This window comes from Danio rerio, chromosome 23, assembly GCF_049306965.1.
Source record: "Danio rerio strain Tuebingen ecotype United States chromosome 23, GRCz12tu, whole genome shotgun sequence".
NCBI classification, from domain to species: domain Eukaryota; kingdom Metazoa; phylum Chordata; class Actinopteri; order Cypriniformes; family Danionidae; genus Danio; species Danio rerio.
In genome coordinates this window covers 24,507,276-24,522,997 of record NC_133198.1, presented here as the reverse complement: position 1 = coordinate 24,522,997, position 15,722 = coordinate 24,507,276, and the positions used below count along the sequence as shown (strand labels likewise).

Below are 15,722 nucleotides of genomic sequence, written 5' to 3'. Positions count from 1 at the left end.
AAAAATTCACAGAACAATTAAATAATTTGGACTGCTTTATTTTGAACAATGTTAACAATGTCACTTCTGTGAAGTTTATAATGACAGGAATTTGAGTAGATAATCACTGAATGTATATTTTCAGTAAACTTCATGCAGTACCTGTCTGAGACTATCACCAATGTGAAAGGCTTCTATTTTTTACTTATTTTTTTCATTTTTAGAAGCTGAAAAGATGGCAATTTTTTTTTTTTTCCAAGTACTTAAGACATTTCCTGTTATTGCATTTTATGCTCCCCATTAGTTGAGACCGTGATTTAACCTCGGTGATGGCAGTGGAGTGCAGACGTAAACAACATTTTGTTGTTTTCTGCTTTTAGCTCTGACAAAGCTGTAAAATACATTTGTAAAAGTTGTCCCAAACATCTTTATTATATTATAAATGATACAATTTATTTATTTATTTATTTATTTTTGTTTATTATTTTTTATTGTTAACTAATTATAGTAATTAAATATTTATTGACCGAAAATAATAGACAAATTAGCTATTCTAATTAATTGTCAATCATATCTAAACAACCAGACAAAATAATAATAATAATAATAAATTAAAAAGCAAATTGTTATTGTTGAACACCAAAACATCATTCTACAAATCCTGCTATTTATTTTTTACAAAAGGTCAGCATGAAGTTTATAATATGCTATGCTATCCTATGCTATAATATAATATAATATAATATAATATAATATAATATAATATAATATAATATAATATAATATAATATAATGTGTTATATTCATTCATTTATTCATTTTCTTTTCAGCTTAGTCCCTTTATTAATCTGGGGTCGCCACAGCGGAATTAATCGCCAACTTATCCAGCATATCTTTTGCACAGCGGATGCCCTTCCAGCTGCAACCCATCACTGGCAAACATCCATACACTCTCATTCACACACATCATACACTACAGACAATTTAGTTTACCCAATTCACCTATACCATGTCTTTGGACTTGTGGGGAAAATTAGAGCATCCAGAGGAAACCTACGCGAACACGGGGAGAACATGCAAACTCCACACAGAAACGCCAACTGACCCAGCTGAGGCTCGAACCAGCGACCTTCTAACTATGTAATATAATATAATATAATATAATATAATATAATATAATATAATATAATATTATTATAATACACGCAAGGTTGCTTTACAAGGTAGACTGAAAAACATAACATAACATATATAGCATGGCATAACAACATAAACATCAATAATAGGGGGTGTCTTGTGAGGTTGCAATTTACAGTCAGAGAGCTGAAGAGTAATAATCAGATAAAAAAGTGCTTTTAAAAGGCTCTGAAGGAGAAAAGGATGAAGCTGCTTTTTGGAGGTCAGGGGGAACAGCATCATACAATCTGTGATATACAGCACTGACAAACCTACAGTAGCTCCCTACTCAGCAGACAACAATTAGGAGTGGCTAACAATACATTACTAAGATCATAAGGAACAGTCCAGAAGTCCAGATAAGTCAGTAGGTCCAATTATAGGAAGTGCTAAATAGGTGAGAATAAGTGATAATGTAATATAATATAAAAGAATGAAGAACCAACCAACCAACAGACGAATAATTCACTTCATTAACATCGTATCACTAATAATTGAATCATTCACCATTGTATCATTCATCAGCTACTTCAGACCAGCAACACAACATCTAAGAAACTGGGCAGCTTTTATTTGTTATGTAATGAGACGTCATTTGGTTTTCATGACACATTAGCCTATAGCGCAGCTGCATGGTAAGAGGATGACCCGTTTGGTTGTGTTGGAGGGATCTTGAGTTGGATCTTGCGTGGGAATGGCAGGCTGGCGCTGTCCCTCTCCTGCTGTGAGCCTGATGCTCGGAGCTCTGATGTGCAAAACTCGCTCTTCCTGGATATGCACAGTGGGAATGGAGCCCCGTTTCATCTTAAGCAATCTTTTGGGGCCAAGACTTTTATTCACATTTTCCACTCCATAGAAAAAAAACACAGCCGAGAATATTTAATATGTACATGAATTAGCCCACTGGAATTATTTATATACAAGGTTCTGTGTCAGGCTTGTCGCTTTCCTGCAGAATGGGCTGAAAACTTGTGCTGATGTGTTTTACTGTAGCATTTTTTTTAAAAGTCTCCTAAATTAAAGATTTTCTTAGTCAGTTTTTTATGGGCATCAAATGCCTTTTGGCATCCAAATGACATTTTAAGGTGTTTTATTTTTCAGATTTTATCAATATGTGTATGCAGTTTTCAAATAATACATATTTTTAAAGGCTGCTTTCTCAAAATGAGTATTTGCTTTAGCACTGAGTCATAAACCTTCATTTTAAACTTCAAACTTATAAGACTCTATTTTAACGATCTTGGTGTAAAGTCTAAAGCACATAGCGTAAAAGTATTAAGTGTTTGTCCAAATGTACTTTTGCTATTTTAAGGATGAAACAATACACTCTGTGCGCTGGCGCATGGTCTAACAGGGTTGTGCTTATTCTCTTAATGAGTTATGGGTGTGTTTTAAACATAACGTGTATTAAACTAATTAGTCTCATCTCCCATTCCTTTTAAGAGTCAGTTGCATAGCGCCATGGCGCATTTGCTATTTATATGGCGGACTTTGAAAGTGGAAAAACTGAACGCTTCAATAGCAAGAATAGAGTTAAACATCATCTGCAGCGCGTGGATATGAATGAGCCTCCTTCATTCAGCCTCTTTACTTTCTCTTTATTTTACTTTTACTTTACTCCTTTACTTTCGTTTTGCAAGGAAACAATGTTGTACACACTTCACTGCAGACATCCATTATCCTACATATTTAATTTCATTTGTTAAGCGCAAAGATTTGTTTCAAAACTATTTCTAATAGAATTTCTAATAAACTGAAAAAGCCCCCGGAGATGAGGCATGGAGGTATTGGTTTTTATATTTTTGTATAAAACCTATTTTTTTTTGTAACATTTTAATCCTTTAATTGCTTACATATGTAAATATAATGGTGTATTGCTGTACATCCTGTGTGTATTAAGCAATGTGTAAGCGTTTGAACTCACCCTGCACTGGACTTTAGACCTGCTTTTTAATGGCACAGTCTATTTCAGTTTCTCAAAATAGCAACAGGCCAATAATGTGCCTTAACACACCTTCTACACCTTTTAGAAAAGCATACCCATGAGTCCACAAAGTGGCTCAAATAGATTAGCTATTTAAGCAACGTGGCATTAAACATGAAAATTTGAGTTGTGCTAGTCTAAAATAGCAACAAATCATGACAAACACATCTTGCGCCTTATTGTGTTGGGTGTATGTATAGGGCCTTAGAGTTAATACTTGAATTCTGTAGGTTTTCTCTCAGGGATTTATTCAGAAAATAATTTTTACTGAAATTAGACAACATTTTACAGAGCGAACATTTTAAAAATACTAAAAAAGAAAGTTATAGAGTGGTAAAAAGAGATTCCCAAAATGGTTTCTGTAAAAAAATATATATATATTTGACTCTAATAAAATAAATATGAATTTTGAACCTGACATCAAAAGTTCTGACTTTTGGGCTTGAAATGTATGCACATTTTATGAAACAAGGCATCATTTGCATATACAATTATAGAAAACAATTAACTAATACAAAAAAATGCTGTTTCTAAAGTGTGTTCACCCAAACTGCAAATGATTGTATTAATTATACCCTCATGTCTTCAGACCTTTGTTCATCTTAAGAACACAAATGAAGATATTTTAGTTGAAACTGAGAGCTCTCTCATCCTCCAAAGACAGCTATGGTTCAGAAAAGAAAGCAAAAACATTTCATGCGACTTCAGTGGTTCAACTGTCATCATGTGTAGCTCTGTGTGTTTTGTGTGCTAAAAATCTGATAATGTCTTCTCTACCATGTCAAGACTGGGTACTTTTTTACTACAGGCAACAACTAGGAGTCATAATACTCCTATTTAAAGCGTACTGTAGAAGTCATAGATGATTTAAGGTTAACAAAGTGGCTGTTACGGATTTTGATGCAAAAAAGTGTTCTTGGAAATTGCATGATTAGAGTTGATCTGAAGTCAAATGAAATGCTTTTGGTTTCTTTTTTGACTTTTAACCATCTCTGGACTATTGATGTCTACTGAGGGTCATATAGCTCTTGGATCTAATCTAAAACATCTTCATTTGTGTACTGAAGATGTGCTGTGAAGATGTGCAAACATCTAAGGGTATTGAAACAACAGGAGAGCGAGTCATTGTTAACATAATTTAGATTTTTGGGTGAACTAAGTTTTCAATAAATCAATAAGCTGTGGAGGTATGGAGATAACTATTAGTTTTACCTTTTTCTGCTGCAGTGTCTCACTTTAATGACCTGACGACAGAATTTCATCTTATCATTAGCTCTTGTGTTGTGAAAATATGGGGGTGGATGAGGATTTTATGAGAAGACATAGTTTAGACACCGCCACATTTGTCTCACGGGTGTTCGCTGCACTTCACACCACATAAGCATCCGCTTGTCTATTCCTGTGTCTTCTTCAGAGCCGCCTTGCTTTAATCTGCGGTAACGAAGGTATTTTCCCCATGCTCTTCTTACCATCAAACATTTCCTGATAAAAAGTTTCCCCAATACAAGTGATATTTAAGAAAGTCTTCAGATCTACTCTGCCACAAACATACATTTACAAAAATATAACACACATTCTTCTAGTTGTACAGTATGCAAACGCTTCCCTTTTGAAGACGACAAGCCGTCCACTTCAGCTTTGGACTTTTTTTGGGAAAATAAACAAGATTACTCAACGGCGTGATTTAATTGGATTGCTCCTGCTTAGTCTGTAATGCTCTGAGAGAGAACAGTGCTAGCAAAGTGTCAGGATTGGTTAAAATGGGCCAGTTTGCTTTTGATGGCAGATGACGACATATCTATTATTCAAGCTAAAAGCCTCCACAATTTTATTTGGTAATAAAATGTATGAATTTATTACTGAAAGCATGCATTAAATCGATCAAAAAGTAAAAATGCTGTTAAACAGAAGTCCAACTGTTTAAAACATTGACAATATGACTACATACTTTTATGAGCAGCAAATCAGCATTTCAGAATGATTTCTAAAGGATCATGTGACTGAAGTCTGGATTAATGACGCTGATAATACAGCTTTGAATCACAGGAATAAATGACACCCTTCTCTTTAAAATTAGATACTTCTGTTTAAAATTGCTGTTAAGAAAAAGCTGAATTAGTCTCATCATTGATAATATTGAATATTATCATGAGTGATGTCAGAAGGATCACATGAATAGGGACTAAGGGAAAAATGCTGAAAATACAATATTGAATTACAAGAGTAAACTACATTTTTACATTTACTGTAAAAAAAATGTATTGTGAAATGTATGGTAAACATTGACAGCTGCTATTAGCAGAATTGTATCATAAAAAAAAACATAGTACTAATATCTCAGTTTTACTGATGTAACTCAAATCCACACACACACTAAATGCCACTATGGTACGAAAGTAATGAAATGAAAATGTATTTGACAATTTTATTGAATAAAAACAATAGATCTCTGTGGAACTATGGCATAATCATTTGTGGCATGACAAAGTAAGTTTTTTTTTTTCTTCGAAAATTTTACCCATCACTCTACAATGAAATTAAGCTTCAGATCATGTACCTTGAGCTGCTTATATAACCTTTATTTAAACCGGTAATTTTAAAATGACAACCTGGCCAAGAGGCAAAATGAAAAGCAGATACGAAGCAGCATGGACATGATACAATAACACAAATGCAGATAATAACATATAAAACCAAGGAAAACTAAAAACAAGCACAGTGATCTTGTACTATTAACTGGAAAGATTTTTTTAAAGGATGACAGAGGAGTAAAAGTGTTGAGCTTTAAGGCCTACTGCAAGTGATTTCAAGCAGCATGCTTGAGTTGCACAAAATGGCAAAACTGCTGATGTTCCAGAACAGAAAGCTGAAAGCCACATACTGTATAGATGAACAAAAGTTTGTTTTCAGTGTGAAAGCACCAAAAGATCTACGTCATTTTGTCATGACACATTTAGCATAGACCAGACAAATACTTAACTTTTAAAACATTGTGATATAAAGTGTTACTGCTTAAAGTTTTAATTTGGATAAAATAAACTCTACCCGTCATATAAACATCAACTAGTGAAGTTTCACAGACTAATTTCGAGAGGAGGCGACGCAGTGGCGCAGTGGGTAGCACGTTCGCCTCACAGCAAGAAGGTCGCTGGTTCGATCCTCGGCTCAGTTGGCGTTTCTGTGTGGAGTTTGCATGTTCTCCCTGCGTTCTCGTGGGTTTCCTCCGGGTACTCTGGTTTCCCCCACAGTCCAAAGACATGTGGTACAGGTGAATTGTCCGTAGTGTATATGAGTATGTGTGTGTATGTGTGGATGTTTCCCAGAAATGGGTTGCGGCTGGAAGGGCATCCGCATCGTAAAAACTTGCTGGATAAGTTGGCGGTTCATTCCGCTGTGGTGACCCCAGATTAGGGACTAAGCCGACAAGAAAATGAATGAATGAACGAATTTCGAGAGGAGCATGTGATATAATTGATCACGGCTGGTCTCTCATCTGTAATCATTAGTAAGCCATTGGGATCATTCCAAACTTACTATAAATAGCCCGACTAACATCACTCCCTCATCTTAATTTTTTGAAGAATCCCTCATCCACCCTTTCCTCTTTTACCAGGGGGAGCTCTCGAGAATTACCTAATCTCATAACCCCCTCACATGCTCATTGACCAGGCGGGAGCCCTGGGCTCAATTATTTCTGAGCTCAGGGTTCTCTCCTGGCACAGCATGCCAAACCTGCTATTTTTATCAAGCAACATCTAAGTAAAATAGATTGTTGTGACTTATCCATCATATGTCTTTTTTTTTAAACCTATGTTTTCATCCAAAGATGCAAAATAGATATATGCGCAAAACTGGAATTTACCAGAAAATCCATCCAATAAGAGAACAAAAACGCCACTTGCTGATCAACTGGCACCAAATATCTAAAAGAAAAATGGAAAAGACGAAATGCAATGAATGCCCAGTTTTGGAGGCGCTCATGCTCTTTGGTAGCACATCCGCTCAAGACAGTTCTGGGAGGTAATAATACTGAACCACTTTGATGACAGACTTTGACTGAGGGATTTTAAAATGACCATAACAACATTTCAGATCTAAATCTGTTTATTAATGCCATCCCATCACACCTGTTTTCGTCATCACATGACTTTTTTTAAAGTGCATGTTGAAATTTATTTTGTAAACTTCCATTCAAGTTTGTTTAATTGTATAAAAAGTGTTCATGATTTTAATGCACATTTTCAGAATTTATCTGCACCTTGGCTTTTCCATTAAGCATTTCTATGCAATATTCCAAAATGAGCTCAAAAGATGAATAGATGAAAACACAGCTACTGAAAGAAAGGAACATCAATATCAAACATTCCAGGGGACACTTTTCTAGTTAAGGGACACTTGTCTTGCAGTTATAGCCCTGCAGTACAGTCAAAAAGATCTGTTGCGACTTCAATGGAAACATTTCATTAATATATTTTAACTCCAAGTATTATATTCAGGCAAGCAGGTATATTGACCTTCATGGAAATGTTGTTATCAAAGCAAGGATTGAAATCAGCCGCAGAAACCATGTGATTTATGAAGATACTTCTCCTTGGGACTTGTACAGTGACACATTCAAACTCATTTTGGGCAAGGCTGGCACTGAAGTGCACTTCAAAAAGCATGATGACAGAATGCAGATGAAAGCAGATGCACATTCGCTAGGTTAAGACGAGGGTTTGTTCAGTACCAAAGAGAAGAGATGTATACACGCTTGGTGAATCACTCGCAGCTGACTGACTGAATGCAAATGTAGGCATAGAGAAAGCAAAGCCGTAGCTTTCGGGAGAAAGTTTGATTTGATCACAGACCAAAATACGAGGGACTATATTTAGGCCTTAATCTAAACTCTTTGCCAGCATCGAACAATGGGTCCAAAGACTGCAATGCTATGACTTCAAAGTAGTACACGTGGCAGGCAAAAGAACATCCACAAAACCACAAAAACAAGAAACATCAAAAACATCAGGTGCAGGATCAGGATAAGAGCGACACCCAAAGCAGCCAGAAGACACATCAGCCACACATCCCGAGCTGAGAGCGGTATGGAAAGCAATCATTAAAGGATGATTGCATCACATTTTGAGAATAGTAAAGTGGATGAACCGGCAGCAAATGAGCTGTGAAGCATCTGTCATGTTGCTTCCTATATGGCATACCCTTGATATAGGATGTTAAGGATTTTGGAAAGTACTGAGGCCATTGAAACAATCACTTCACAAGTAGACAAAGCTAATGAACAGATTTGTATTGTAATACAAATTTGTATTTTTTTTTCACAAATTATTTTTTAAAATTGTGAAATATTTTTTCTCAAAATTAAGTTACAGCATTAAAGATAAAAAATACAAATAATTGGAGTGCATTTTTGTATTTGACAATGCAACAATGTTTATTTTAATTAGGTTCTGTTTATATTTGGCAATACGATGAATTTTGGTCGACACAAATTAGCACAAGTAGACAACGGCATGATTTTTAAAAATATATATTTATGTTGAGATCTATGAATTTAATAGATGCTTCTATCATCAGTCTTTGCTTTCTCAAGTAATTGAACCCATATCTTTGGCATTGCTACCGCCATGCTCAACTAATTGAGCTACAGATTTGCTGTTTCATCAATGGTGTAATGCCTCTATAATTATCTCTTGGTGTATAGCTGAACAGGGAATTCAAATTTGAAGAGAAAAGAGCTGATACTTTAAAACCCTGACAGCTGGCCTCTACAGTCTAAGTACCAATTCTGTTTTGTCCCCTGTCATAGACCCCTCATCTCTTGAAACAGCTTGGTAAAGGGTAGGCGTAAAAAATAGTCCCCAAAGAAATGGGAAAATAAGCACAAAACTGTAAGCAAACTGTTCATTTACATCATCCACACGTATTCATGTATATAGGCAGAAGAAAACAACATTTATTATTTAACATTTAGTTATTTAAATCTTAACGTTATGCATTGATACCAGACGTGCAGGAAAACATAAGCAAATTTCCTGCCACAAGGCTTTTATATGGGACATGGTATTCTGTCATTTCACCAGCTATCTGACATGAAAACATGATGTAAGACTATTGTGCATTCATCTAATGGTGTAACTGTAGCGAACTGTAGAACATGACTCTGATTATGATCACCAGCTTGAAGAAATAAAATAAAATAGTATTTGTCATTAGATTCCTTATAGTTATGTAAATAAATCAAATCAAATACTTTTACATTTACTTTCATTTCTTCGAAGTAGGCTTAAAGTCCATATGAAATCAAAATAGTTTTTTAGATGTTAGTATCAGTATGTTAGTCTTAAGGATATTTGGAATCTAATGTGCTCCAAAACAATGACAAACTTTTAAATTAAGAAGATATATATACATCAAAAGCTTGCAGTTTGTCACTTCAGCCAAAATGGATCAACAATTATTTTGATGTCACCTCAGTTTCTCATCAAATCGTCTGACCAATCAAATACAAACTAGTATCTGACATGTCCCACCTCCTTCAAGATACTATTGCTAAAGTATATGCGCTAGAGCTCCACCACTCTCACTGACAGAGCTGTAATAAATACAAAATGCTGTTTTTTTTAAAGGGGAGCAGCTACTCTGTTTCTTCAAGTCACAGTTCAAACTAAGGGCTCTATTTTAACGATCTTGGCGTAAAATCTAAATCGCATGGCACAAAGGCATTAAGAGCATGTCCGAATCCACTTTTGCTATTGTAAGGATGGAACAATACCCTCTGTGCCCTGGCGCATGATCTAATAGTGTTGTGCTTGTTCTCTTAATGAATTATGGGTGTGTTTTGAGTATAACATGCTTTAAACCAATCAGAGTCTCATCTCCCATTCTCTTTAAGATTTAGTTGTGTCGTGCCATGGCGCATTTGCTATTTACATGACAGACTTTGCAAGCGGAAAAACTGAATGCTTCATTAGCAAGAAAACTGTTAAACAGATCATCTGCAGCGTGAGGATAAAGAATGAGCCTCCTTCATTCGGCTTCTGTACTTTCTCTTTCATTTCACTCTTAACTCCTTTACTTTCATGGATAAGCAAACGGTGTTGTACACAATTCACTGAAGAAATCCATTAGCCTACATATATCATTTTGTTTGTTAAGCGCAAAGATTTGTTTCAAAACTATGTCTAAATTCAGTTCTTATTTTTAGCAAACGAATAAATGAGCAATAATCCAAACACACATCCTATTCTTAGGCCCCATATGGTGATGCATGCATCTACAAATCCCGACAGGTGGACAAATCTAAGCTTGCTTTTAATAAAAACAAATAGAAATATGCATATTATAAATAATACTACTAATAACCATAGCATTATTCAAATGCAAGCAGTCATGAATAAACTGAAAAAGCCATTGGATTTCTCTTTTTTTTGCAAATGGATTTGCTATTTAAACAAATTGGTGCAAAACGTGAAAATTAGGGTTGGGCTGGTCTGAAAATTACAACAAGTTGTGTCAAACGCATCTTGGGTCTTTTTGTGCAGAGTGTAAGATAGGGCCCATAGTCACACATTGAACAAAATGCAGATTTCAAAGCACTTCAAGGGATAATTAACATTCACTTTTTTAGTAGTAATCTGTACCTTTAGGGTGCGAACATGGACCAAATGTGTAAAAACAGCACTAACGTTTACCAGAAATAGCCAATTTGCACTGAAAAATTTAGGTACATATTTCGTTTTATCCTTTTGAATTTTAATGAAGCCACCAAATCATAAATGTGGATGTGCACATTTTATGTTTCCTTATTTGCTGTCTTCATTACTGTATGTGAAATGTACTAGCTGATTCATTCATTTATTTTATTTTTGGCTTAATCCCTTTATTAATCTAAGGTCACCCCAGCAAAATGAACCACCAACCTATCCAGCATATTTTTTATGCAGCGGATGTCCTTCCAGCAGCAACCCATCACTGGGAAACACCCAAACACTCCCATTCACACACATAAACTATAGACAATTTAGCCTACCCAATTCACCTATAGCGCATGTCTTTGGACTGTGGGGGAAACCGGAGCACCTAGAGAAAACCTATGCGAACAGGGATAGAAAATGCGAACCCTAAACATAAATGGCAACTGACCCAGCCAGGGCTCGAACCAGCGACCTTCTTGCTATGAGGCGACATCGCTACCCACCGTGCCACTGCGTTGCCTGTTCTAGCAATTCCTGAGTAAAAATTTGTTTTACACTAAATGCTCTTAGTGTACCTCAAATCCATAGGATAATAATCCCGTTTGTTCTTGGTCAACTGCATCTGGATAAAACATTACTGGTAGTTTGGAGCTTTCATGATTTGCATATTTTAACAAGACCTTATCTGTGTTACCCAGCAACATTATATCACAGACAAAATCAGCAGCACTTGCAAAAAATGGTTGAATACACTGCAAAAATCAGCAAGCCACTCGCTGAGAATGAATATGAAACATTAACATGAACACAATTGCAGTTCAGTGGCAAATCATCACAGAGCTATGAAAGCAAAAATAGTCAATGGGAGATCAGAACTAACAAAGATCCTCCAAATTGGATCGACATAAGGTCTTGATTAAAAAAAGTGAAGTCCTGTGGATTGAAAATACCGCCCAATGTTGTGAAGTTGCACACAGACCTGAAGGTGCGGAATAGCAATGGCGCACTAAACAGAGGATCAAAGGTGTATGTAAATGTATGGCAACATGTGTTTGATTCAGTCGCCTTGTCTGATTGCAAGCAGTATGTTAGAAAGATTGCCAGCTCACCATGTTGTGCTGAACTGATAGGACAGATAAAGGTTTCGGATGCTGGCCAGGCAATAAGCCGTCAATTATAGTCTAGCACATGCATACAAATGAAATCCTGAATCTAAATCTGAGTACAATCTGCCTTGTCCTAGATCAAACACTGACTACCCAGAGGAAATTTTTTTTCCCTGTAGCTCCAGGAAAACATTGCTCATAGGCTGGCAGTTAAGGGTTATTTCAATATCAACTCTCAGATGCGTCTTCTAAATTTATGTAGGAGAAGTAAACAGATGGAAAGCAGACGACGGGTTTTATATAGTACAAAATGTACAGTTTGAGTTCATGCTGAAATCTTTTAATGGCTTTACACTGTAGGTTTTCTAAAAGATGTAAGAAGCAAGAGTCTTCAGATGATTCTGATTTTATCTAATTGCCATCTAGGACATGGGTTTTTAAACTTTTTTTAGGCTTTTTGATGTCAAAAAGTCTCAAAAATGACCCTCTTGAGAGAGACCCTCTTTCTAAACTAGAAAAGCAGTTGCAGTATATATATATATATATGTACACGTACAAGACTTATCACTAAGGAGAAAACTGTGAGAAAAGAGTTTAATGTTATAATAACATCATGATAAATATGATATTATCTTTTATCATCTCTGTTTACAGTTGGCGTGGGTTTCCTACGTGTGCTGTGGATTCCCCACAGTCCAAAGACATGCGCTGTAAGTGAAAATTGGGTAAATTAATTTTAATTTTTTTAATTTGCGTGTGTGTGTGAAAGTGTGTGGGTGTTTCCAATTACTGGGTTGTGGCTGGAAGGGCATCTGATGCGTAATACATATGCTGGGATAGTTGGCAGTTCATTCCGCTGTGGCGACCTCTGGTAAATAATGGACTAAGCCGAGGGAAAATGAATAAATTAATCTGTTTATCTCTATTTATTATATTGTACGCATATACACTACCTGACAAAAGTCTTGTCGCCTATTTAAGTTTTAGGAGCAACAAATAATACCTTGACCTCTAGTCGGTCATTTGGTATTAGAAGTAGCTTAAATGAAAAGCAAAGGCCTCTAGATTATGCTTATTTTACCAAAATAAAATATGCTCATGCCTTAATTGTTAATATTTAATCAGGACAGTAAGGTCTTACTTTGCATAGACAAAAATTTTGTCACTTAACAGAAAAAATGCACAGTATAGAATATAAATTCATGATGCAGAGGGAAAATAATTAATATTGTGTATTGTGTGACTCCCATGAACTTGGACGACTTCATCCATACATCTCTGCAATGACTCAAATAACGTATTAAGTCATCTGGAATGACAAAGAAAGCGTTCGTGCAGGACTCCCAGAGTTCATCAAGATTCTTTGGATTCATCTTCAGTGCCTCCTCCATCATCTTACCCCAGACATGCTCAATAACGTTCATGTCTGGTGACTGGACTGGCCAATCCTGGAGCACCTTGACCTTATTTGCTTTAAGGGACTTTGATGTGGAGGCTGAAGTATGAGAAAGAGTTCTATCCTGCTGAAGAATTTGTCCTCTTCTGTAGTTTGTAATGTAATGACCAGCACAAATGTGTTGATACCTTAGGCTGTTGATGTTGCCATCCACTCTGCAGATCTCTTGCACGCCCCCATACTGAATGTAAGCCCAACCATGATTTTTCCTTCACCAAACTTGACAGATTAGTCTGAGTAGGTCTTCTGCAGTATTTGTAGTAATTGGGATTCAGTTCAACAGATGATTCATTAGAAAAATCTACCTTCTGCTGATATTCCAAACGATCAACAAGAAGTCAAGTTATTATTTGTTGCTCTTACAACTGGGATTGACAACAAGACGTTTGTCAGGAAGTGTATATTAAATATAATATAATATAATATAATATAATATAATATAATATAATATAATATAATATAAAATAATATAATATAATATAATATAATATAATATAATATAATATAAATATAATACAAATATAATATAATATAATATAATATTACCTAACAATAAGCTAAACTAGCTAAATTAAAAGTATAAAAAAATCCACAAGAATGAATTATAAAACATTAAATGTATAATATTTGTGGACCCCTAGAATCTATTGGTCTGAGAATAAACAAACCGCTGCAATTTTTCTTTTCAGAAGGTAAGACAAACTAACCACTTACAATGCACTTTCAAGGTTAGTAAAAGGTGAACATTTATGTTCCAGTTACTTTCAGCAAAATATAAAATAACATGATAACATAACATCTATAGCTGACTAGATTTCTTTCTTAAGTATCCTTGAACACAAATTGTCCCAAAGAGTGATTCATTGCCTCTTCCTTACCTTCAGATCTTGTACTTTTGGGGTAAACACAGGCACCCGGCAGGCCAGTAACGGGCACCAGAATGGAGGCTTAGTCTTTTCATCATCCTCTACACACACCCAGCCAGGCAAGTTCTCCTCTCCTACACAAACGGTAATAAGCTTAGCCAGAGGCACAGTACTGTCACTGAACTCAAAGCTAAAGCTAGCGCAGTTTTTAAAAACATGAGAGTGAATCCATGAAAATAATAAGTGAAAGATTCATGTCAACAACTGTTAGTCATATCTGAGAGGACACACTTACTCAGGGCGATTTTGGCCAGATGCAGACGATTAACCCAGGAGATTTTGCTAATTGGACTGGGCGTACTGAAGACCACTGTGAAACTGACTGGACGGCCAGACCTGTCAACAGATAAACACACACACATGCGCAAACTGTGAAAATCCAAGAAGGATTCAACACAATAAAAATCCAAGTGAAACAAAGCCTCTTTCAGTTCCACACATGACTGAAATTGGTTTGTACAGCTCTATTTGTGCCAAGAGTCATACGAGTTTATGTCTGATGTAAGAGAAAAAACTACACGGAAACAACAAAAAACACAATTCGGCTTAAAGCAAAGGACTTCAACGGGGGGTCCACTGCGCTACAGTGGGGGGTCCGGCAATTACCGTTTGATCTTGAAAATAATTGTTTTGGAAAAAACGGAAGATATGCATTAAACAATACTGAGTTCATTTCAGCCAAAGCTTTAATTGTGTTGCCCATTCTGCAAAGTATAAAGTAATATCTACTGATTATATTGCATTTATTTAAATAATTTACAAGCAATAATACAGAAAAACTGAAATAGGGCCACAGTATTCTGTTATTATGCAATTTAGAATTTAATGCACAGTTGGGGTTTCACTAAAGTGTCACATGATTTTTTATGAATAATGCTAATGTAATTATTTGGTGCTGCAGTCATGGCAAAGGAAGAATTTCTCATTTTTGTTTAATGCAAAAAAAAAAAAAAAAGCCTACAAAAATGTAAACTATATAGACCAGAGATGCCCAAACTAGGGCCCGTGGGCCAAAGTTTGCCCATGATAACCTTTGATTTGGTCCACTATTCCATCTGAGAAGAAGAGAGAGAATAATGGGGATGGTTTAGAATGGGTCTGTCATTTTAAATTTACTTTAACCTTTTATTTATCTCTTTTATTGTTAAGCTACAAAAAGCTAACTTAAATGTATTGTTTTAATTTAAATGCTGAAATTTAGTTTAAAATGTACATGCAGCCATCTGACGGAAGAAAGATTAATACAGAAACTTTGGTGAGCAAGTTTGGTGAGCAAGTTTTTGTTATAGTCAGTGTTATATAGTATATATTTGCTTGAATATATTCAGCACAGAACTTCACTGTGTTATAAATGTGATTGTTTATGTTTTTATTGCAATAAGTTATCATTTAAAAAGTTAT

General features: G+C 35.5%; 1 protein-coding gene across 18 annotated transcripts in view; it reads right to left on the bottom strand.

Moving 5' to 3' along the window:
• arhgef10lb (Rho guanine nucleotide exchange factor (GEF) 10-like b) overlaps positions 1-15,722 on the bottom strand; it is a 99,953-nt gene that overhangs the window by 22,810 nt on the left and 61,421 nt on the right. For all 18 annotated transcript variants that reach the window (XM_073938949.1, XM_073938947.1, XM_073938940.1 and 15 more), the window contains 2 exons: positions 14,557-14,657; positions 14,274-14,395 (listed from right to left, as the gene is read on the bottom strand). In XM_073938949.1, coding sequence (XP_073795050.1) covers positions 14,274-14,395; positions 14,557-14,657 — 223 coding nt within the window. The remainder of the gene's footprint in view (positions 1-14,273; positions 14,396-14,556; positions 14,658-15,722) is intronic.